This window comes from Nelusetta ayraudi, unplaced genomic scaffold (assembly GCF_046127955.1).
Source record: "Nelusetta ayraudi isolate G7.1 ecotype Tasmania unplaced genomic scaffold, CSIRO-AGI_Nayr_v1 ptg000008l, whole genome shotgun sequence".
Taxonomy (NCBI): Eukaryota; Metazoa; Chordata; class Actinopteri; order Tetraodontiformes; family Monacanthidae; genus Nelusetta; species Nelusetta ayraudi.
This window is the reverse complement of record NW_027466058.1, coordinates 1,277,252-1,301,535: the sequence shown is the minus strand read 5'-3', so window position 1 is coordinate 1,301,535 and position 24,284 is coordinate 1,277,252. Positions and strand designations below refer to the sequence as shown.

The window sequence follows — 24,284 nt, the reverse complement described above, 5'->3', positions numbered from 1 at the left end:
TATTTATCTATATATGAAAACATATTTTTAGATGCTCTTTGAGCACACAACCACCTTGTGCCACCTTGACGGACAGCCTGCATCGACTTTCACGTTTTCTCTCTGGCAGCGAGTCGGCGAGAGGACGAACCTGGAGCGAATGAGAGTTCAGGAGGAGGGAAGGAGGGAACGAGGGAGGGAGGGATGTAGGGAGAAGGAGGGAAGAAAGGAGGGTTGCCTTAAGCACTTAGTACACACTCCCTCCCTCACTCAGTCACTCTCCCCTAGTCAGTGACGTCCGCCTCTGCTAACATTCGGCGCCTGCCAAGTAAGTGAACTTTCACCTTGCTACTTTGCGTTTTTTGGAGAATTTGTGTCCTATGTTCAGATCATGTTTTTTACAAATTATTTTTTTTTACTAATTTTTTTTTGTTCTTTAGAATAACTGCCATACACATTTTTATATATTCTAAAAGGTCTTTGCTGGGTTAAAAAAAAAAGAAAAACTAACTTACTTCTAAGAGAAAAAAAACACATTGACATCTCTATTATGCACCAGGACTCGTTTTTTTTTGTTTGTTTTTTGGCTTGGTGTTGTAATTTCACAGTCAGCTCAGTTGCATTTTGTGGCCTGCGGAGATCCAGCATTTGACTCCCTCTAAGCCTCCACCACTGCATTTTTCTTTTTATGTGCCACTTGTTACGTTCCTAAAAAGAAAAAAAAACCAAAACAGAACAGCCTGGTGTTCCTGTCTGCTTAGTGCGCCTTAGGGAATATTTGTTCGGCAGAAGACACAACACAAGAGTGTGTCCCTAATTACAGAGAAGGGCTTATTTGCCTCGGGTGAAAAGCAGCAAATCTGATGCGTTCAGCCTCCCCTCTGTTGTCGTCAGCTGAAACATGACTGGCAGAGAACCAACAAGATCAGTTTGTGAACACGTCTAATCTGCATCATCCAGAGCACAGTCACTGCTGGTCGGCTCCATCTCCAGGCCTCCCGCGACCGCTTGAGGTCTCGGCACGTGAAATTGAAGATTGATGTCCCCCATTAAGTAGAAAACGTAGCCTGTAGCTCCAGACTGGCAGCGTAATTGACGAGACAGAGGAACGACCCTGCTGGTTGATTTAACTCGGCCCTGATGAATTGAATAAATGGCCGCTACATGCGCAGTAATTTAACCTGAAGTGCGTCTGGGAAGGTTCTCGGTCACCCAGGTCATCGTGGTTCTTGAAGGTTGAGTTGAAGGCAGCTTTGCTGGTTTTTGGATGATGTTTTGGAAGATGTTTCATCCGAAGACGAGGCCAAACGTCTTCAAGACGCCAAAAAACAAAAACCAGCCCAGCTGCTTTTCTCTCAACCTTCAGGAATGAACCTGAAGTGGGACAAACCCTTCTGACGCAGAGCTCCACCCCTCTCACCTGCAGACATCACCATGACCCGCGGCCTCCTCCACCACCTCCTCCTCCTCGTCGTCCTGGCTGTGCTGTCGCTCGGCCGTCCCGCCCAGGCCGACCCCGGACAGGCCGCCGGCGCCACTCACCGCCGGTTGCCACGCGCGCCGGCTGCCAAAGTGCGCCTGGCCGGGAGCTACCCCAGGGAGCCCAACGAGGGCCGCCTGGAGGTCTTCCACAACAACACCTGGGGCACCGTCTGCGACGACGAGGTGGACATCAAGCTGGCCAACGTGGTGTGCCGGGAGCTGGGCTTCAGGGCCGGCATCACCTGGGCCCACAGCGCCAAGTACGGAGAAGGAGAAGGTGAGAGCTTGGAATGGGTTGGATTTCTTTTTTTTTTTTTTTATCACAGATTATTAGCGAGAGAGCGAGAGAGAGAGAGAAAGAGAGAGAGAGAGAGAGGGAGAAGGAGAGAGAGAGAGAGAGGAAGAGAAAGAGAGAGAGAGAGAGAGAGAGGGAGAGAGTGAGAGAGAAAGAGAGAGAGAGAGAGAGAGACAGAGAGAGAGAGAGAGGGGTCACAGAGAAATAGATGAAGTCACATCTGCAGTTTAATGTGACCCTCGGTTAAAGGCTCCATTAATTTAACATGGCCATTCATTAGATTTAAAACATGGCCCGCCATGCTGAGACACTTCATCCTAACCGCTTAGAATAACTTCCCCGCTGCACATAATTGCATGACATAACTTTTCGGGTGCGCCAATCAAAACTTCCGAACATGACAAAAAAAAAGTGACTTATTATGGGATGGGATTGTTGTCTCTGCGGCACAAAGGTCCCCTTGAAGGTGCAGGCGGTGCATAAAGAGCCCCTTTTTTTGTGAATCACACAACAGTATTTGCTCGCTCGCTGTGGTTTACACGCATTTTTTTTTTTTTAACTTTTTACTGGCGCTTTTAAATCCTAAAGAAATAGAGGCTCTGAGTGGATGCAAGCAGCTAGACGTACGGCACCCCTCCGCCTCCTTGTAAAGCACCCCGTATCTCGCTGCTAAACAAGCAGCTGGTGGGAAACCCTAAATCAGCGCGCTGGTAAAAGTCTGGTGGTTGGTTTTTGGGATCATGCAACTCGGGCCTTTTTGGTGCCACGATAACGCGGGAAGGGACGACAAGTGCAGTGACGAAGGCGTCCGTCTGTCTGTCCGTCCCGCCACAGGCCCCATATGGATGGACAACGTGCGCTGCGATGGGACGGAAAAGTCCCTGAAGGAGTGCAAACACAACGGTTGGGGCGTGAATGACTGCAAACACACCGAGGACCTCGGGGTGGTGTGCAGCACCGAGCGCAGGTTGGACCAGACGGCCAGCAGGGGGATCACCACGGCGGCCAGGCCCAACGGCAGCCCCGCCCCCCAGTGGAGGGGCGTGGCCTCCAACACTCATCCAGGCTACAATGGGAACAGACACCAGCAGGAGGTGCCCAGGTTCCAAAGACCTCACCACTACCAGGTATGGCTGAAGAACTCAGATACCTATCTCTTCTTCTTCTTCTTCTTCTTCTTCTGATTGACAGCTAACTGTTGTCCGCCTCCTCCCCTCCAGGGTCAGAGCAAGGTGCAGATCGAAGAGGTCCGCCTTCGGCCCATCCTCATGGCCACCAAGAAGAAGAGCCTGGTGACCGAGGGCGTGGTGGAAGTGAAGCATGCTGGGAGGTGGAGGCAGGTTTGTGACTTGGGCTGGAGCCTCAACAGCAGCAGGGTCGTGTGCGGGATGCTCGGCTTTCCGGAGGCGACCAAGCCCAACTCCAAGATGTACAAGTGAGTGGGATCAAATTTAGCAATATATTGTAATTAACATTTTTCTTTGGTAACAGACACATGACTATTTTGAGATGTTATTTTCGCACCTTAAGATGTTTCGATGGTAGCTTCCATCTTTTTTAGAAGGTCACCACCCTGGTTATATAATATATATCTTATGAAGACACAACGAACCTTCTTCAGCCAATTTAGGAAATTTCCTAGGTGTTCATAGCACAAAGTGCACGCACGCACGGTTCAAGAGGGCAGCGTGCAAGTGCTCCTGTTTGGTGAATAACAACGCATCCTGCAGAGGAAACAGTTGGGTTTCTTTTCACAGCCTCCCTGAGTAAAAACTCCTTTTTTTGGGCTTATCTTCCTCTCCCAGCTACCTTTCCTCCCCCTTTGCTTCCTCCAGTCTGAGGACGATGATAAAAGCAGTGCTGTCCCCAGTCAGCTGCCCTCTCACTCTCTAGGCAAATCACCCCAGCTCACCTCATTACCCCTCCCTCACTCGCCCTGCGATGCTATCTCCCGCTCGCCCCTCTCAGACAAACATCCCCACTTTAACTTTTTTCCGCTTCGTGCCAAGGTGTAATGTCGCCGCTGATGGTGCTTTAACTCTCCCCCCCGAGACTCTCCACTGTCACCATCCAGTGACGTGACAGTGTTTCATTGGCAGGGCACCCTCTGCAGGCGGGAGCAGGTCACGCGTCGCTTCTCCAGATTTACACCCAAGTCCGACAAGTGTGACGTGTGCATGTTGCTGTAAATAGGTTGCGGAGCTGGTTATCATTACCCCAGTGGTAGCAATCATTGCAAATAGCTTTTAGCAATACCAGCAAAAGAGCCTTGTCTCAAAGTCACAGTAAATTTGCCAGAGGATACAATAGCTAGCTAGCTTGCTAACACCACGGCAGCATTTTGCTACTTCAGCAATATGCTGTGGCTGTCAAGTGTCCAAAATTGCATTCTTAATTTTTATACCATTTTGAGAGTTTGAATAGTGTGATGCATTAATTGCGCATTTATCACGCTTATCTCACACTCACAACTAAAATATGTGGCCGTTCCAAGAATCCGGAACCAAAGTGTGCAATACGTAGAAAACCTCTTTCTTTTAAGATAGAACCACAGTTATTTTTGGGGTGCATTTTGCAAAACAATCAAAGGAGCTCAAATTCTTTACGTTCAGCAGCCCTAAATGCGGGCAAAAACCTACATTTCTAAATAAAGCGTCACTCCAAAATAAGAACAAGCCCACATAAAGGCATACCAGAGTGGCCAGGCACTGTGTGGGTGTGATAAGTTTCGGTAACTGCTCGAAGGAATGGTTTTAGGAAATATGCCCATTTGTTTTTCCGCCAGGATACCACACTGAGCCAGCAATTTTAGCTAAATATAAAGGAGGAGAGCTGGTGGAAACACACACAACACCGGAATGCTAGGGAATCCACCGAACAGGGCGAAAATTCACAACAATATCTATTATAACAGCATATTTTGTTAGTTTTGTCGGTTTTCACCATGCACACAAGGAATGTATTGATATGTTATTCCTCCTGAAGGGAATTTCTCAATTCACTCAATTTGGTGGCTAGATTTTGATCCATGTTATTTCCCTTACAAAGTCCATATTCTGGTGTCTGAAATAGTTGCAGTGGCAGCTGTGTGTTAGTGGTTCTACTCTAACGGGAGCCCTCATGCTGTTTACCACCTTACAATTAAAGGAATCAACCCATGTTTTTCCAATCAATTAAGTGTTAGTATAATAATAAAACGGCACAGGCAGCATCCCTCGAGGACATAAGACCTAGTTGGATCTGGTTCCTGGAGCTCAGCCTGCTCTTGGTGATTCATGGTTTAGTTATTCCTTCCCTCTCTTGGCTTGGGGGCAGTCTGAATAAACCTCTGACAGACCGCAATATCTGCTTTAATGGTGCTGGACTCTGTTTTGCAGCTGCATTTTAAGAGTCCTAACCTTAAGTATTATGAAGATACTTATAAACTTTGTGGCAACTTTCCAAAATGCCTTAATTCAAACACACAAAGCATGCAAAAAAAAAAAAAAATGCTGTGTCTTTGAGAGAACAGTGAAGCTAAGACTGGATTTTTTTCATAAGGAAGAGCATCACCCGACGTTATACCTCCAGTGGTGAAAAGTTGTGAAACAGCTCCGGCCCGCCCCCTCTTTCAGGAGCCTCACGGGATCATTTATTACTGCGCGACTTTCTCCCGCAATGCAGGCGTGACGTCTAACCCCACCCCCCGCCACACCTCCCGTCGTAGACCTGACACTTAGCGCGCGGAAAGTGGGATGAGAAGTACAAGTTATAGATCAATAAAGAGCCGGACGGGTAGATTTGTTTGACTGCATCATAAGAGTCTTGGCTGCCGACCAGCGAGGGAGACGTGACGAGGGGAGGACGGCGCCGCTGTACCCTGAAGGGCTTGGAGTGAAGCCTGCTGGGAGTTGTGCTCGTTCTCGGGATGTTGTCCCAAGGACACGGACACGAAACAGAACGCTCATCCAACACATCTGCTCAACGGTTGAAAGTTTGGCCAGACGTAGGCTGCGGCGTTGTTGGGGAGACTCCCTGAGGCTCTGGCAGGGAGGCAGCCGTGACCCGGCTTGTTGGTCCTCCTGCCCCTCGCGTGACCTGATGCTTCGCCGCAAGTTGTGGTGGTCCCAAACCGCGGCGATGTGTTTGTTTCCAAATCTGTAGCTGTTTTCTATCCCGCACAGAGGGACATTTGTTCCCTCTCACCATGGTTTTTGCCCTCTTCAAAACAGCTTGGAGGTGAAAACACGTCCCCGCTGCTTGCTTGCCAGACGCACAAAAACACATACCTTATTTATTTTGCAGGATTTAGCTTCTAAAAATGGGATGAAGCCCTTCCTTTGTTGCTTCCTTGTTAGCCAGAAGGCCCGAACTGAAAAACACCTAAAATGGCAATAATTGCCTTCTGGTCCAAATTAGCCTCCGTAATTATGATTGCAAAATGTTCGCAGAGTCGCTGGGAGGAATAGCAAAAAAGGGTTTGAGTTGGCGTAGCGGTCAGCTTTCATGTAAAGTCCCTGACTGGCCAGTCAGATTCAAGGTGCCGCCACGGCCCTCCTGTGTCCGAGCGCCTCCGCGTCCATTCTTAGAAACCAGGCCGCGTGTCCCGTCTCCCGGCAGCCTGTGTCTCTTGGACCGCACTGCAAAGATGCTTCGATTACAGGCTGGCGAGGACCAAGGCTGTGCAGGTTTTCTGCTGAGAGTGAAAAAAAACAAAACAAAAAAAACACCCCCAAATTATGGCCGGGCGCACGTGTGGGTGTGTGTGTGTGTGGCGAGAGAGAGAGAGAGAGAGAGAGAGGGAAAGAGGGAGGGAGGCGGATGCAGACAGGAGTAACGAGAGAGAGGCGATGGAGACACCAGGAGAGAGCAGCAGCAGCAGCAGCAGCAGCAGCAGCAGCAGCAGCAGCAGCAGCAGTCAAGATGAGGCAGCTTTTTTTTTACGCTTGTCTCTCGTGAAGGACGTCCAATTACAGCTGCAGTTTGCCGCTGCGACCCGCTGCGTCAGCGGCTGTCTGTCTTCCTTTGTCACCGTGGTGATTTGGGGTCTTAACTGACATTTCGTGTTTAATTACGCTCCGATGAGGGTTATCATTTTCAGCGCTACGGCCGACGTTCCGCGCGGCCGACTCTCTATTTTTTTCACCCCTCCCTGAAGCCTGAATGACATTCTCTCTAATTTATGTTACCGCCGTCTTTTTCATTTCTGAATAGGATGCCGCCAGATATGTTTTTTTTTTCTTCCCTCCCCCCCCGTGAACAAGGTGCTGGCGCCGGCTTTACAAAACAAGAAGCTGAGGTGTTTCAGTTGTTGTCTGCTCACCCTGGAAATATTTTGGCATGCCTGAAAAGTTGTCACAGTTATCACAAGGCACAGAGTAAAATGTCACCTCCAAAAAATCAGCAAAGGAAACTTGTCTGATGTTATGTTGTGCTGAAGGGAGACGCAGTGGAGGAGAGAAAGGGCTTGACATTCTTTGTTTTTTTCTGATATTCTAAGCATTAAAGGTCCAATACATACATTTTTTGTTTTTGCAAATACTGCCACTGGCCTGTCGTTGAGAAAAGGTTCATCCCTCACTTGTTTCGCTTTTGCCAGTTTTGAAAAATGTTCTGGAAATGGGCCCTTTGGTGATGTCACAAAGGGCAATGTCACTGTCATGCTGATACACCCCCCCATCAAGGTGTTTCACCTTGTGTCTTTATTTATTTTTTCGTTTTAGAAGGAAGCAGAACTGAAGCCTTATTTTGGCTGGAGGCTAAAAATAGAGGGAAAAATATGCTAATAATTAAAGTAAGTAAATTTTTAATGACAAAATCTCTGAATTCAGAATGAAAAGCAAATATCTAATAATGGTATATGGGGCCTTTATATTGTACTGTTGGGATTAAAATGTCAGATTTAGCATTTGTTGAACCAGCATTTAGTTCTCTTTTCGTCAGGGAACATCTCAATATATTTCTAATGGTGAAAGGCATTTTTTTTTAAATTATTTTTGCCCGGTAACACAAGCTGTTGAACCTTTTTCTATAACAACACTGTATTATTTATAAAATTTAGTTCAGTTTTCGTCCCTCTCCATCTTTTTCCTTTAACAAAGCCCGCGAGCAGCGCGAGGCTGATGAGGCCAAAACATCGTGCCTTGTAATGCTTGTTTTTTTCCCGGCAGGCGGGCAGAATCCCCTGTCATTAGTCTCGCTGCTCTCTTGGCTTCACAACAAGTGCAGGATATACTGTTTGGCTAAGCTGCAGCATTGAACGCCCAGCAGGTGGAAAACAAAGTGGTGCTGATGTTGCCTGTTTGTTGCATCGGCAGTCAGCTTGGAGAGAAAAAAAAGTATGCACATCCTGTTGCATTGACACGATACCCAGCTGTTGAGGGGGTTATTTAAAATGTTCATAAACCTGCCAAAGCTACAATTCAATTGTGATTGGGAATCCTCAGGCGACTGTTCTGTGGTGAGGTCACAAAACAAAAGTGCAGATGTGTTTGCCTCATGGGAAAATGCGTGCGAATGTGCATGCCCCTCATTGTCTGTCCCAGATGATGACACGGTGCTTGCCAAGCCACATGGCAGACGCATTCGGGCTATTTTATGAGGACGTGTCAAAACACTGTAAAGAACGAGCGTTTAATTCCATACAGTGTCACTCAAAGTACAGTAGCTCTGCCGCCAACCGGCGAGGCTTTAGTTAGACTCAGGCACGCAGAAGAATTAAAAGCTTTTATTCTATAAATGGGAATAATAAATACATAGATTTAGCTGTACAAGTCTCACAAAACCCCTAAAAAACTACTTTCAATCGTTTTTTGGCATGAAAAATACATGTTAAACAGCTGAAAAGTCAGGGTTTCAAGATTTTAATTTGTCAGCTGTTTAAGGCCTTACACAACTTTCACCACTGCATTTTCTGAATGACGTTACCCCAAAGGCTCATTTTGATGAATGCCAGTTTCGGGTCTTTGTAATTTTAGAGGCTAATAAACCCCAGAAGACTATTGTCGAACGTCAAGTTGACGAACCACAAGTGAGGAAAGAGCAACACACAGAGAGCTCTGAGAGAGAGAGTGCCCTACAAATTGTAGGGATTTCTGCAACATGCCCTCGAGTTAAAATGCCTGAAGGAGGCCAAAAACTCCAGTGACATCCCTGCCAGAAGAAGAACAGCCTGTGGTGTGTATGTGTGTGTGTTTTTCGGAATGTTTTGGTTTGATTGAAGTGCATGGTGTAGGCACTGTGGCATGTCAGCTTCTCATGTCTGCCAAAAACGGGCCGTGTCCGCAGCGGGTCAGCGCCGCCGGCACGAGTCCTGCTTTGGCTGCGGTGCTCCTTGGACAGGATGGCACGACTATTTAATTCAACACTGAGCTCGGTCAAATCCTGTTTTTATCAAAAACAAAACAAAACAATTTTTTAGCATCAATTCTGAATGGCAAGATTGCTTGGGTTGGGTTGTGGCTTTGGATGTTTTTGTTCCCAGATGTTGCTCTTTTTTCAGAATAAAGGCCCAGTATCTAAGATTTTGTGGCATGTAATGGTGAAAAAGCACACTGCAAAAAAAAATGTCACTGTTATTCCGTGTCTTCTGATGTCCCACCTGATGTCACATCTTGCTGATATCAGCTGTATGATGAAAAAAAAAAAAAAAGTCTACAAATCCCGTAGAAAGATGTGATCTTATGATAAAATCAAAAGCACATCTTCAACTAAAAAGCATACAAATGCATTTTCTATCCCATTCCATTATAGTTTGTTGCAAGTCCATGAAAAAGCTTTTCGAGTTGAAGTGGAAACTTTGGTCAACAGCACATTTCCTCCAAAACAAAACCGTGGTCTCTATATATGGATATATTAAATGTCTTAGGTAAATACGGTACAAGCTTTTGCCACAGTTAACACGAGCCCACTGAAATAACATTTTTTTTTTAAACAATTTCATCCAAGCATTGGCTTGGGATGGGTATACAGTATACACTTCTAAACCTGCGATGCAATAAAGGTGAACGCAAACAAATTCCACTGACAGAACAACACCAGCGTATTCCTCCTGAATGCCATCAACACAGCTAACATTAACCCTCGCCACAAACCCACACGGGCACAGGCACGCCACTTCCAAACACTGAGGATTTCTTCATAGCCGCATGGTTCATTTCTTAGATAGAGTCAGCATCTGAGCGGATTCTATTTAAGTTGTCACCAGGCACTTTTTATGTGGCGGAAGACCTTTGTGTGTGGCCCGCTCAAATATAGCCCGTACGACAATATATCTCAGGGTTTGTACAGGACTGGTGACCTCACAGGACGATGAGTTTGCGTTGGTGACCTCGAGAGATGCACGAATAGATCTGATAGAACCACCTCTGCTTTTCTTCTCCTCCCCTGTTTTTTTCCCAGGAAAATATGGGATACCAAGGTTGCAGATCCCTCAACAAGGTAGGAAAAATGCAAACTGTTCTTCATGACTCCATCTTTATAGTCACTCACTTGAGAACTTTGTGAAGAAAGAAAAAGAGATTTTAAAGGTGTATTATCCAAACCGTTCATTTTTACGTACAGACTGAGCCTCATGGCGAAGAAGAAGGGATTTTGGGTGGAAAAAGTTCACTGTCTGGGCAGTGAAAACTGTCTGTCTGAGTGCCACGCTCAGCTGTCGATACCCAGAAGTCCGATGCCCTGCAAAAACGGGCGACACGTCGTGGTCAAGTGCGTACCAGGTCCTCAGTTTGCTCGCATCTCCTCTGGAAGACCCCAGGCTCCATATGCAGTGGTGGTAAGATTGAGTGACAAAGTGGCATTTTGGCCAAAACTGCACTTTACACATTGGCTGAGGTCTTTGTCCCGGTTGCCTTGTCCAGCCCGTGCGACTGAAGGCCGGTCCCAGACTGGGCGAGGGCCGTGTGGAGGTCCTTCGTGACGGCAAGTGGGGCACCATCGTGGACCACCTGTGGGACAGACCAGCAGCCAGCGTTGTTTGCCGAGAACTCGGCTTTGGTACCGCCAAGGACGCCTTGCAGGGAGCCTTCATGGGTCAAGGTGAGTGAGAAGCTCTGTTGTGCATGGAGCCAAATCTTCCGATCAATTTCGACAGAAGTTCAGGAAAACTACCACTGAGTCGGCTGTCTGCAGATGCTTGAGTGTGTTTATCGTACGTCATGGTGTTCCAGAGAAGAATGGGAGACTTTCAGTGTTTTGCTTATCTTAGAAGCCGCACCCGTCTACCCTGACTGATCAGATAATGCATGGGCTTGTGTGTTTTGTCTGTCTCTCTGCGGTTGTAACCATCTGAACTTGCAAATGCGTTGATTGCAGTATCCAGCAGCTATTACATCAGTCGTGAAAATGTGCACACTCTCACTTATGCATGCGTCCATCCCATGCATGCCCACCCATGGGTCTAGATAAATACTGTATGTTGTGGTGGTTAACAGCGGCGTTTGGTCGAGGTATCCCCAGACATATCCTTGTTTATGTCAAGCTAGCCTTTCATTCACTCAGTGCTGTGGTCTTTTTTTGTCCAAACTTGAATATCCAGCCTCACTGACGGACGGATTCAGTTAGCATACAGCTGCGCCAGTGGTTTCCCCACCCTTACAGTTGTGAGAACACTTTCACCATGCCACAGGGTGGGATGTAGCCTCTAATCTTGCTGATTGGGATGAAATGTGGATGACACCGCTGGTTTTTGTAGATCACACACACTGGGTATTTTTGTATTTGCATTGGAGTGGTCCGGCCTCATAAATTGAGTTTTCAGCAGATGATGTAACTTTATTTTGGGTGAAGAAAAAGCAAACTGGCTTAGTTGGCTTTGATACCGCCCCAGAATTCGCACCCCTTAGTTTATGTCGGCACCTTTGTTTGAGGTCAGTTGTCAGGCCGTGTCGCGGCTCCAGAAGTCTGGGGCGCAGGTGTTTAAATGTTACCGAAATAGGTTTACTCTGATGTAACCGCAAAGCTTCAATAAGTACCTATAATCCTATGGTCTATCCCTAGCATGTATATATTGCATGATTGTGTGAGTGCGTGTGTGGCTTTTCTCGGTTGGATAAATGGAGGGTTCGCTCTCTGCTTTTACATCACTCCAGCCTGGTGACAGGAAATGAAGGTTCTCTGTACCGTATTCCCTGAAATGATTTCTCATCTGTACTCCCATCCTATACTATAATTGAGGATATTTTCTGATCTGCGTTAAAAGCCAGTAGGATATTTCCAGTAAAATAGCAAGTGATGTGTGCACGTGAGAGGCGCAAGAAGTTGGAGGCAGCAGCATTTTTAGCTTTACATACAACTGATCCCAATCATTCAAAAACAGTCTCCGTGGGGGGGGGAGAAACACGCATGTCTAATGTCCACCCTTTGCTTGCCTCTCTACATGAACATAGACCAGAAACATGCAGCTGCATATTCCTTTTTTTCATATACATACATACAGCTGTAGCCAGTCCTCATGTCTGCTCGGTGGACTTCAAAGCCGTCTCGCAGTTTCCCTTCTATGACATGGGGCCTGCTACACATTTTGCTGTGACATATAATTTTCCAAGTGCTTGATGGCCACATAAGTACAGGCCTATATGTTGTTGGAAAAGGCTGAAATTAGACTCCTTTCATAACGTCTTTCTCTGTGAGGGTTTGCTAAAGGGAGACTTCGGCCCACATTTATATTTCACCCATTTACTACTCACCGCCTTTTTGGATGTAGCTGTTTCCGATCCACACAACCATTCTGGAGGCTGACAGACAGAGAGGATTCTGCCCAACGGTCATGTACAGCAGCCACAGACTCCAGTCTAAAATAAGACAAACATATCATGTCTCCATACGACTTGTGTGGTTTCGTCGCTGTGTTCCGAACATGACATTCCTCACTTCTCATGTACTGTAGTATTCAAAATCTTCACATTTACAGCTAGTTCGCTGGTAGCATGTACCTAGCAACTTTGGCTAGTGTGATAACATCCACAGCTGTGCAGCATTCTGGTGCATACCAACATGATTATGGCCCTTCTTTGCAGGCTACAGAGGCAACTGAGGCTAAAGACATGGTGTTAATATCTCGAGTCAGGACGAAGAATTAGGAAGTGAACCTAGTTTTTGGCAAATTGGTGAGAGTAATCTCCCCCTTTAAGTGCAAATACTGTGCATATCAGTTCAACAAGGCTTTAGTATTTCAAGGTGGAATTCCAGATTACATTTTATTCGGATCCACTCTGAGCTCTGCTGCTGATTTGGGTGAAAGTCTTTGAGTCACCTATCTGCTACATCAGGACCCCACAGCAGAGCCTGGGATTATTTACAGTGATCTGATGTTATGACGTGATAAAGGCTGTGGCTGACTGGCTCTATGTCTGATAGTCGCCCATTTAAAGACTGGAATGTGTTATCACTCGTCAGATTTGATCAGAACACTTAGTCGACTTGCAAGTGTGGCGAATGGACAAACACACTGATGTCACGTTTGCATTTTGTAATGTTTACCGTCCAAACATGCTCTTTCCCCGCTAGCATGCCATGTGCCCAGAAAGCAGTGTGAGTAAAGCCCGACTGTACTTCACGCTCATCAATTTGCTGTGCTTGCTATCTGAACTATCTGCACATCTAGCCTGATGCGTGGCTTCCCGTGAAAAGACCTTGTCAAACGCAACCAGACAATATAATGCAAGCAATGACATCAACCAGTAAACTCTTCGCCCCTGTGCATGCACTCACTTTCACAAGTTGTGCTTTTTGCTGAGTGGTTAAAACTAAAAAGCTAAATATTTAGCTAGATTTGGGCGACAATGACTCCCTTTCTTCCAGTCTTCCAGTTCTTCCAAGTCCCATGTCGATGGCTTTGGGAGATATAGAAAGAGGATGTTCCGTGGAAAGAAAAACACATGTGCATACAGCATTAATGCACCCAAAGTAGAGCGTAATTTCAGAGGGGTTAAAAAAAAAAAAAACAGGGTTTCCCTCATAACCACTAACCAACTACTTTGTGCTGTTCCCCACAAGAATGTGACAGATGTTCTGCACTTTCCATTCCCCGTCGTTCGAATTCTTTGAAGGGCCGACTTTAAGCTGGTCTGGGTTTGAAATTGTTGTGGAGATGGCACTCTCAAATTTTTTAATCAATTGTTAAAATCAAACATTTAACGTTGATGTTACAGAACATTTGTCAGATGACAATTAATTGATTAAAATGTAAATATAAATATAAACATAAAGCTCTGTGAGTCTGCCAACCCTTCCGCTCCCATCACCATCACATTTATCTTCACCATCAGCAATTTAAATTACAGGGACAATGTTGCTATTTTCTTCCCAGCCAGAGATTTATTTTTTTTACTGTGTAATTTTGCCTGTGAAATACATGTATGGTGCATGAAGGACATTATATGCACATAAGGGACACTGCGAACATATCAAGTGTGTGTTTTTGTAAATGTATTTTGAGTCTTGGAGACAACCCAAATGTTTAAATTCAGCATGTCGCAGTTAATTTTCAGAATCCCTCAAGACGTTCGACTTGATAGCTTAAACAGTAGGTGCTTTAGGCTTATCTTGTGGCCTTCACCACGCATCTGGAGTCGGAAGTGGTTTCCATGTGTCTTTTTCATACATACAAACCCACACTCGGTGGCCAGTATGGAGGCAGGCCTGCAATCTACCAAAACCAACAAACAGACAGATCGGCTTCGTCTTCAATCTGGTCTCTTCCATTTTGGCAATCGTCCTTTTTGCCCCTCTTTCTTGGTTTCGACCCTCTTCCCCCCTGTTTATGTGGTTCTGGTTGTGTTTACTTCACTACTGTCCCACATCCAAATGGGCAGTTTGTGCCTGTTTGTTTGAAGCAAACGCCAAAGCCAAAGTTTTGATTTGCGTTTCCAATTCTTACGATCGTTACAGAAGCAGTTGCCCATCATATTTTCCCACCCATGTTGTCTGGAAATCACAAGATCTTAACTGAAAAAAAGGAAGAAAGAAAGAGACCTTGTCTTGTCGGCTCACCCAGGTTGACGATATTGCAGTCGCTGTGCATAAAGCAGCAGAATGTTGGTAATGAGGTGTGAAAGATCCCCGGAGTAGATGCTGCTGGATCTTTTGGCCTTTGAAGACAGAGTAAACAAAATTCATCAGACGCAAGATACAGACACTCGTATCGTGTTTTTTTGTGAGACATGCTATGCTAACCTCTCTGTTGTCTACGCTGGGCGGGTCTTGACTGCGCAAAATAAATGATGCCCTTTGGGTTAGTGCCAGCTCAGTCTTTGGTTTTCCTGTTGTCTGCTTTATTTTTGGTCTCAGTAATTAAATATGTCTCCAATCCATAGGTACGGGACCAATCCACATGAACAGCGTTCAGTGTATGGGATCGGAGCGCTCCATCCTGGACTGCTACTACCAGGAAGTCCAACCGTGGACCTTCAAACACAGCCAAGATGCCTCAGTGCGCTGTAACGTGCCTAAAACTGGAACAGAAAACACGGTACACGAACTACTCTCTAGTCTACCCTTTGCCAAGTTTCAACTGGTCAAGTCCCAATTTAATCCCTTCATTGTCACGGATTCCCAGGTGCGGCTTTCCGGTGGCCGAGTTCCATCAGAGGGACGTGTGGAGGTGTTGATGGAGGTCGGCGGTCGCAGGCGTTGGGGCTCCGTCTGCAGTGAGAACTGGTCCATCAATGAAGCCATGGTGGTGTGCAGACAGCTGGGTCTGGGCTTCGCTGCCAGCGCTCATCAGGTAACACCTGCCTCGTCACTGCAAGGGTAACACCTAGATATCTTTACGTGGTATGAGGGCCAAAAACATTGCGAGGCTATGTCGCATTTTCAAGACCAACCCTGTGTCACATTACAGTTGCAATGTCCTGAAAATATAAACAACTCAACGATTGATCAAATGATTAATTCCTTGGCTTAAGTTGTTGGAGGCATCACTCATCCGAAAATTTGTCAATCTTCCATCAGCAGTAATGAAACTGGTGAAAGGACAAAAACAAATCTATGAGGGTGCAAATTAGAAATGGAGCTCCATCCACAGTCATACCCACTGCCTTAATGACACTTGAGACATTATTCTTTTTTATTCACAAGACGTAACTTGACGGTGTCACGCGCATCCTCTCCGACAGGAGACCTGGTACTGGTCCAGCGATCCCAGTGCCACTGATGTGATTCTCAGCGGAACCCACTGTGTGGGAACAGAGCTTTCCATCCAACAGTGTCGCCGCAACAACCACGTGCACTGTCCCAGAGGTGGCGGGAACAAGGCGGCGGGAGTCACCTGCTCAGACAGTGCGTTCGGATGAATCTCGCCCTCTGTTGAATCTTCTCCTCTGCCCTTGAATCTGTCTCGATGCCTCACCGAAAAAAATATTCCTTCTTTCAGCTGCACCTGACCTGGTGGTGGACGCTAATCTGGTCCAAGAGACGGCCTACCTAGAGGACCGACCCCTCCATCTTCTGACTTGCGCCAACGAGGAGAACTGCCTCTCCTCGTCCGCCGCCAGGATGAACTGGCCCTACGGCCACCGGCGCCTGCTGCGCTTCTCCTCCCGCATCATGAACCTCGGCCGCTCCGACTTCAGGCCCAAGGCGACAAGGGACAGCTGGACATGGCACCAGTGTCACAGGTAGGCAGGTGCTCAGCGACTCTTGGCAGGCGTGATGCAAGAGTGGGCAAAAAGCGTTTAAGGTTCCGACTATTTGTGGGATGTTGTGGTTGCACTTGCGGCTTTTCTAAATGTTTTCATTTTTGTCGGCGAGGGGAGCGAGCCGAAATCCTAGCAGGAAATAAGTGACCCAGAGCTCGTGCAAAATAGCTTGTACATACGTAATGACACGGCCCCTCCGCCTGGAGTCATTTTGAGTAATTTGGGGTTATATTTAATTTCACTGCATCCATTTGCTAGCAGGAAAGAAAACATGCTGGGGTCAGATCTCCGTGCCAGACGCAGATCTGAATTAACAAGGGCTCTGCAGGTAGCGAGCAACGTGACCATTAAACATTGGAGCTTTTGCTCTCCGTCGGGCCTCAGCTGTATTTTTTATTTTTTCATGCATTTCAAATGGATCGTCCATTTGAAGGTCCTCCCGAGAGGCCCAGCGCTTTTCCTCACCTCCGGTGTACGTTATTTTCTCGTCAAGTGACGAAAGCAACTTTGCACGTTTGTCCGGAGGGGCCGAGAAGAAGGAGCCGTTTGACGGCTTACGGGTCGCCTCAAACAGTGTTGTCATCTCTTTTCGATTCATTAGCCGCCGGCACAGCGAGGCGATCTGGTTTAGCGCTGGGACGGGCCGGTGCGCTGCGACAGGCGCAGGGTCGGGCCTTACCGCAGTTTGTTACGACAACACGTTGGAGCCGCGGCTCGTGAGTTTCAAAGCGGCCCATTCACTCAGAGCGGGTAAACAGCCTCGACCGAGCGGGCAGCTTAAACAAGCTTCTGTGAGAGGTGTTACGGCGACACCCATGCCCGCGTTCGCGCAGTGAGGTCATTAGGCCGACGTGCAATAGGCAGCCAGTGTTCGCGGAGCGTAAATGCACGCACTCATGGACGTACGCACGTGCGCACATACTCTCACCTGGATTTTATTTTTTAACCCCTTCCCCTGCCCCTCTCCGTTGTACGCAGGCACTACCACAGCATTGAGGTGTTCACGCATTACGACCTGCTGACTCTGAACGGCACGAGGATCGCTGAGGGACACAAGGCCAGCTTCTGTCTGGAGGACACGTACTGCCCCGAAGGTAATCACCGCCCGGGGTAACACACACACACACACACACACACACACACACAGACTGACTAGTGTTATCAATACACCAGACGCGTTCAGTTGTTCTCGCTCGTTTACATGCAGCGTCTCCCAGTTGGAGTTCATGTCTTGGTTAAACCAGCATTCCTTTGTAGGAACAGATGACACAACAAAATACACAAACATACAATTGGCATTATTCGTGTGACGTCACTGACCCTCTGTGCGTTTGTTAGGACTCCAGAAGAGGTTCTCCTGCTATAACATGGGCGACCAGGGCATCTCAGTGGGCTGCTGGGATACATACCGCCACGATATTGACTGCCAGTGGATTGATGTGACGGATGTCCGGCCAGGGGACTACATCTTCCAGGTCAGAGTCGTTATTTACATTCCCTGTTCTCTCGAACCACTTTGTAGCATGAAAACAAGACACTGCTTCACAAAGTATTTCTATATTTTGGAGATAAATACTCTAGACAAGCCCGATGGAGTTTTTTGAGTGTGTCTTGCACTTTTCTTACTCTCAACACATTTGCTAATTTTTACTTTTAAGTCTCTGGTGCAGAATGGAGCAATTTGGCAGTCAACTTTTACCCAGTAATGCCACATATACGTACGTCTTACTAACTAAATGCGTTAGAGAAGTCATAACTGCTTTTTGCCGTTACCTCAAATCTTAATTAGGCTGACGAGCGCAAAGCTAGCAGGCTATAACGAGCTGCTAGCTTTGCGCCAAACTCAAGCTAGAACTCAAGCTCCACTTCTTGCTGTCCGCTAAAGAGAAGGAGGTTCCCTGGTAGCTGAGGTCCCTCCCCTCATCATTCACCAGGTTCCGACCGTCTATTTTAGTATAAACATCCCGATGTATCCTATGTCGCGGCCATCACCTCAACGAGTCGTCGTGCCTCTTATTACTTTGGCGCGGGTCAATCAGTCACGGTGGATAGCACATCAAGCGCTCCATCCCCTCCACAACGTCGCCTTCCATCCCCGGCTCAGACATCTGTTCCCACCACCGTACGCAGCCGTACGCGAATCCCACGCCACCAATTACTTCCCTCCTCCTGCGGAGGACGAGCTACAGCGTCTGATAATTACGGCTGTCTGAGAGGTCACACTCATTCTTTGTAATTACACTTTTCTCTCCTCGCCGAAGATGGATTTATTTAATTCCTCCGTAAAAAGATGAGACGTAAACATACGAGCCGACGGCATGAATCCTGGGCATGTCGGGCGGGCTTGTAATTATAAAGGAGCACTTATGGCACAATGCGGAGGTGGAGGAAAGACCGAGCACAGGGGGCCGAGGCAGCGAGCTGGATGGAGCCGCGGCGGTCAGGTTCGTTTTAGGTAACTGGCGGAGGGAAGGGCATCAGAGGGAAGACAGAGGATAAACACAAGGCAAGCAAAGTAGGATGTTAATTATTTACCAAGGCTGCAGGATTGGAAAAATATAAACATCTTTTACAGCCGCCGTCTTTGTCTCCGCTCTCTTCTTTCATTTATCTAGTAAAGTGCAGATGATGCCCGATTTCTCTGATCCCCTGCTTTACAGAGGAGCTTCTAGCAGAGGCCTACCCTTGAACCGCCCAGCGCTAATGAAACACACCAATTACCCAAATTTAGTGCCGCCTCTCTTTTCGTCAAACCTCGTCCTCCCTTCCATTAGGAACGGCTAATTTGCCACCAAGGAATCCCTCCTGCCCTGTTTTTATTTTTATGGCCGCCTTTTTTTCACTCGGCGGCGCTGAACCAGAGCCACTAAAAAAAAAATAAATAAAAAAAAATACCACGCGGAACCACTGATTCTATACTTTAACTTTAAACTGATAAATTAAGAGAATGCAAAAGAAGGTTGTTGTGCACTTGCAACACAAGTTGTCTCAAGTTTTATTTTTTGGGGGGGGCGTCTTTCTAACCTTTGCCCTGTGTAACTTGTACTTAAAGTGGGTGTAGCAGTTCACAGGGCAGCTATTAGACTAAATGGCTTCTCAGTATTATCGCCAGACCAGATTAAGAGAACGGTCGTATCAGCAGTTCTGAAGCTGCTCTGCAAAAAAAATTATTGACTACCAGTGGTGAGTGTGGCACCTCAAAGAGCGATGTGAGACGCACAAACATGAGTGCTTGTGTTGCAAAATGCTCTCATTCCAGGATAATTTACTTTTTCTTATTATTGCATGCCGATGCTGCATGAAGAGGTGAGTAGGCTCCTACTGTTCAGGGACCCTGAGGGCCTCAACAACCCAAACTCATTCACCTCAGCTGTAAAGTTACGTAACCTCATGCGCGGCTAATTGCTTTTTTTTTTTTTTAATGTTGACATTCGCTTCATTCGTAATTTTTATTCATACGCCGTAAAAATAATTTTTCCCTCGAAGATCCCTCGTTATGTTGTCACGCTGTCAGGAGACACGATAAAAGTCGTGGTTACAGTGCTGCAGGCTGTTCCACCCATGTGCTTGACTGAAGACTGCCGAGAGCACTTTGTTTCAACATCAACTCTGAGACTCTTTGTGTGTGTGTGTGTGTGTGTGTGTGTGTGTGTGTGTGTGTGTGTGTGTGTGTGTGTGTTTGTCATACGAACGCTGCCTGGAAAAGTCATCCAGCTTTTTATAGATAAGAAAGGGATTGACTGTAAAAACAATGCTAGCCACAAGCGCTGTTTAATAACAGGCCCTCTAACAATGTCTTCCTCGGTGCGTAGAGAGCAAGGGCACTCTGGCCCCCTGTCAGAACATGTGCATGGCCGGCTGAGATACAACATTACTGCGGATGAAAGTGTCTGCCCTGTAAAAATGGCCCCTTTCACCCTAATAAACGTTTTGTTAGGAGGAAACTGGCAGGCGGAGATTCCTCCTCAAATCAGTGCTGAATAACCACAGGCCTTGGCGTAATTGTGTATTTTCTGTTATTGTTTTTTTGGCAGGTTGAAGTCAATCCCGCAATGGATACGGCAGAGTCGGACTTCATGAACAACGTCATGAGATGTCGGTGCAAATACGACGGGAACAGAGCGTACATGTACGGCTGTCATGCAGGTGAGGGACTTGGAGGACTCGTTTCAAGTTTTTAGACCACGTTTAGCCGTTTATCCTGGGCATTGAAGCAGTGCACCTGCCAGTCATGGAGCAATACCACCACCTTGACTAGACTGTGGACAGGACACAGTGTCAGCTGCAGTTGAAACACTGGCTTGGCCACCGAAGCTTCTTCATGGGATCTAGAAATGCCTAGAAGTAGAAGTTCAAAGGACCTGTGTCACAACCATAGGTCCTTGAGTGACTTACCATCCAGAAAACTCTGCATATTTATCCCTCTGTTTACGACCTCCAGCAAAACAATACACTGGGAGGTGTTGTCACTAACCTGGGGCAAAAGTCAGTGAATTATCAATGCCCTTTGTGACATCACAAAGACACACTTTCAGAACTTTTTGTTCTAGCGCACTCTTTCTGAAAAGCGAGTAAACTCTTACAATTCCTGGGGAGTTTACCGACTCACAATGTTTGTTTGTTATTGAATTACATTGGCGAAGCGAATGAAGCATAATATGGGACCTTTAAATTCCCCCTCTGCTCAGTCACTGATGACGTCGCTGCTCTCTCTCCCTCCCTCCCTCCCTCAGGCGACGCCTACAGCGCAGAAATCGAAGACCTGTTTGAGCACCAGAGGCAAATCACAAACAACTTTGTGTAGCCCGGCCGAGGCCCAGCACGCAGGCCTTCATCAGGAGGGGGCCAGGGACTACTCAGAGCGGGCCGAGGTCGGTGGCCTCTGGCCCTTTGGCTCCTCAGGACCCACAACATACACAAAACGGTGGCTGTTTGCCTCCCCGGGAGATGCAGCTGAGGTTCACATCAGCAGCGTGGAAGCAGCCGCCATTGCAGAGACTCCACTGACAAGATCGCAACAAGTGCCGGCCGACTCAACATTTTTTTTTTTTTTTTTTTTAACTCTATATGATGAGCAAGAACATTAAGTGATGGTTCGAAATACAGATTTATGTGAACGACGCCTACGTTGAGTTAGCTATTCCAAACATTTACTCAATGAAGATGTTATCATTGCTGTAACTAAGGTGACACGAAGACAACAAAAAAAAAAACTATCTGGAGGATTTAGCAAAGCTAATAATTGTGTGAGCAGGTGTAGCAAAACAAAAGTACGAGAGTCTCCTATGATGGCTTTATTTCGCTCAGAGAACGGAATTACTGATGAGCTTTTACACAACTTCATGAATGGTGCTGTCTAACAATACTGTATGTGGTTATATTAACCTCACTGTGTTTCAGGTGAACGGTGCATTTTGCATTTACAATTGTTTTATATTACAGTTAATTATAAGATATTATTGTCAGATTTTTGTTTTTTTAAAGAACTATTTTAGTATCCAGAAAGCTAATTAACACCAAACTCACTTCTCAACTTTTAAACGGTTTGTTGTATTTTTTTTTTTTTGATGAAACAAAGCACTTTAACTTGTAACATCAGTATTTTAGCTCTAACCTACCATCATATTATGAATTTAGCATCAGAGTTTTACATTTTGGAAAACAAGCTTTGTGTTCACGTTTCATATTCACTGTGCTATTTATGCCACCCTTTTAATTTATTAATGGAAATCTCTCTCACGCACACACATGCACACACGCTCACACACTATCTCTCTCTCTCCCTCTCACACACACACACACACACACACACACACACACACACACACACACACACACACACACACACACACACTAACTCACACATACACAGAGAGTTCTGCTTGCTCGTTAGGAGTTTGTTCGCGATTGATGAACAATTCTGAATATATGTTTTTTCTGTCATATTTATCCTGGAGGGAAAAAAAAAGAAATTTCATTTAGTAGTGAAAGTTTGTGATATTGATCTGTTAATTCCAATGAATAATTGTTGATTTATCATATAATTGTTTTAGTAGTTTAACTTGCGAGTGTTCAACTGTAATTTTCCTCTCCTGGCCGCTCAGCTGTGAGGGAAAACCGTCCTTACAAAACCACAGTGTTGTGGTGGTGCAGGCAGCCTGGGTTTTGAGAGTGTGTAAAAAAGCCTTTTAATTATGCACGCTTGAGCTACACTTAAGGCCCGGGGTTAAGGCTGGGATTGCAACACGTGCTTTTTAAGGCCACTGGATGGGATTGTCGCTGACGGGTTCGGGGACTCCGGGTCTCGGAGGCGAGGGACGTAGTTTGCGGTGGATTTGCGGGGAGGATGGAAGGTGGCTGAGAGACGGATGAGAGAGAGGAGAATTAGACAAGTCAAAGAGATGGATGCCTCGGGGGTTTTTTTACGGCCAGGGCCGCTTGCTTTTGTAGGCTACAGTGCGGTGACCGCGGCGAGAAACATTTCGGCTCGCCGGGCGGGAACAGCACACTCGCATCAACAAGCAAAAAAAAAGTAAACAAGTTTCCCACAAAGACACCTGGATTTGGCTGAAGCTGCTGCAGCAGCAGCACACTTTGCCTTAGTCGAGTGTGTTGGACGCCTTTGTTGTGTTGAGGGCTTTTCTAATGGAGCTGCCGGGGGAAAGGACGCGTCACTTTCTTCATTTTTTTTATTCTGGGGATTGCGTAAAAGCAGTTCCATTTTCTGAGCGGCAATCCTTTAATTAAAACATTTTTGTTTTTGAGAAATTCTAAACAAGTTTGTTTCGTGCGTGTGTGCAGTTGCCGCAATACTACAGTCCGCCGGTGTGCTTTTAAAAACTACATTCCATTCTGAGGTTGTTTGGCGTTTGCTGCTCTCATTTCATTCCACGCTGCAGCTGTAGTAGCACTGGGACATTGTTTTCCACGGCCAGTCATTCCTCTTTGCCTTCAAAGCTGAGAGTGTGGGCTTCAGTACGGTCACTTTCAAAGAACGCAGCGCTCTCAGGGACCAAACTCATCATAGCAGCCTTCGAAAAAAAAAAGAAAATCATCTGTTATGATTCAGGCTGCATCACAGACACCAAGTCAACCATAGAAATCAGTTGCTGTGTCTTTTGTTTTACAGATGGTTTGAAAGTGATGATTTTTTTTCATTATAGAAGGATAAGAATTACTGTGGATCAGACTCTGGCTCGGTCAGAAGCAAATTTCAGTCACGAAGCAAATCACAAGCCATTTATTTGTCATTACTGTGAATCAATAAACTTCCATCACTTACTAAAAGGTCTTGCGCCTCCTGCCTCCTTCTTGCCATTCATGACTGCCACATCTGCTGCTGATGAAGCGAAGCGGCCTTCACTTATCTGCGTCCAGGGGGAAAACTCTGCATTGCTCTCATATAAGATCTGGTCTTTCCTAACTGGCTACTCCAGCTCTCTGAGGCTGTGCTTTCCAGACACTTTACAGGCCGTCGGAATACTGGAATTTTATTTCACAAGGTTTCCCCTAAAACCCTTTCAAGATTTTCAGTGACTTAATCTTCTGCAAACAGAACGTTCCGTTGTGGGAAAGGAGAAATCAGCAAAACAGCTTCGCTAACAAAAATACACGACGGCGTCCTGGAATTAATGACTAAACGCACGCATATCAAATCTGCAAAAAAGGTAGGTGGAGTCATTGGCCGCAGGAAATTTACTGCTAACAAGGGTCTGATCTGATCAAGGCTGACAAGTCCACCCAGAAAGAAAACAGCGGCGCTTAAGAAGTGGTCAGCGGCTGTGATGAAACAGCTGCTGGCAAACAGGAAGGGAAGACTTGAAAGCAAGAGCACCTGAGTTCACAGAGTGTGGCCACACGAGTTCCTGGAGAGCCCTTCATGCCCTCTCAGCGCGGCAGTACACGAGTGC

General features: G+C 46.5%; 1 protein-coding gene across 1 annotated transcript; it reads left to right on the top strand.

The window, feature by feature from the left end:
- The first annotated feature begins 227 nt into the window (after nucleotides 1-227).
- loxl4 (lysyl oxidase-like 4) lies at nucleotides 228-23,214 on the top strand. Its single transcript, XM_076018558.1, has 15 exons — nucleotides 228-307; nucleotides 1,406-1,738; nucleotides 2,591-2,883; nucleotides 2,977-3,191; nucleotides 10,136-10,174; nucleotides 10,298-10,511; nucleotides 10,597-10,774; nucleotides 15,052-15,206; nucleotides 15,294-15,461; nucleotides 15,853-16,015; nucleotides 16,110-16,353; nucleotides 17,353-17,468; nucleotides 17,713-17,849; nucleotides 20,409-20,520; nucleotides 21,108-23,214. The coding sequence occupies exons 2-15, from the start codon at nucleotides 1,414-1,416 to the stop codon at nucleotides 21,176-21,178; spliced, it is 2,430 nt and encodes an 809-aa protein (XP_075874673.1). The 5' UTR covers nucleotides 228-307; nucleotides 1,406-1,413; the 3' UTR covers nucleotides 21,179-23,214.
- The last annotated feature ends 1,070 nt before the right edge of the window (nucleotides 23,215-24,284 follow it).